The following is a 629-nucleotide window of genomic DNA, read 5'->3' as shown; positions in this document are numbered from 1 at the left end:
CTGCCACCGAGCCACCCTGCGCATGCGCGCCCGCCTGTCAGCGGCGGACCCGGGTGGCCCCGAAGGGAAGCGCGCACCCCCCCCCAAACGCCCTGATCTGCCACCCCACCCCGAGTGGGAGTCTCCCTCGGCACCTACCGCCTTCGGACATCGTCCGGCAGTGAGATGGCCGGGGAGGCCAGCGCGGGCACCCGGGCTGGGGCGGTGCGGGCGGGCATCTTGGAGAAAGCAGTCGAGACGGCGACAGCAGCAGCGCGGGCGGCCCCGGCTTTTCGCGCGGAAACCGACGGGGAGGGACGGCGAACTGAGGCGGCACGTACCACCCAAGCCTTGGCGCGGGGGGAGGGAGGCGGGATGTACCAAACGGAGCGAGGCGGTCACACGTGCGTCCGGCCCGTGGAGCGGGCCGTCCGCAGGGGCCGCGCATGCGCGAGGCCAGCGCACACCCCCGCGCGGAGCAATGGGCTCGCCCAAGCTCCGCCGTTTGCCAGGGCGGGGCGCCGTCCCGGAGATGTTCATTCATTCTTTTGCGCTTGTTAAAGGGAAAAGCGGCCACCCGCCGCAGGGGAGGTTAGGAGCGCAGGGCTTCCTGCGTTCCAAGTCCTCAGGGCCAACCCCACCTCCACCTC

At 71.7% G+C, this 629-nt stretch overlaps 1 protein-coding gene across 5 annotated transcripts in view; it reads right to left on the bottom strand.

Moving 5' to 3' along the window:
* DNMT1 (DNA methyltransferase 1) overlaps nt 1-276 on the bottom strand; it is a 39,204-nt gene extending 38,928 nt beyond the window's left edge. For 4 of the 5 annotated variants that reach the window (XM_045290316.1, XM_045290318.1, XM_045290317.1 and 1 more), the window contains exon 1: nt 139-276. In XM_045290316.1, coding sequence (XP_045146251.1) covers nt 139-218 — 80 coding nt within the window. In that variant the 5' untranslated portion in view covers nt 219-276. The remainder of the gene's footprint in view (nt 1-138) is intronic. The other variant, XM_045290320.1, reaches the window with a different exon arrangement.
* Nucleotides 277-629: the final 353 nt, after the last annotated feature.

The sequence above is a fragment of the Echinops telfairi genome, unplaced genomic scaffold (assembly GCF_000313985.2).
Source record: "Echinops telfairi isolate 266 unplaced genomic scaffold, ASM31398v2 ScPeMD7_36;HRSCAF=134, whole genome shotgun sequence".
NCBI classification, from domain to species: Eukaryota; Metazoa; Chordata; class Mammalia; order Afrosoricida; family Tenrecidae; genus Echinops; species Echinops telfairi.
This window is presented reverse-complemented; position numbering and strand designations above follow the sequence as displayed.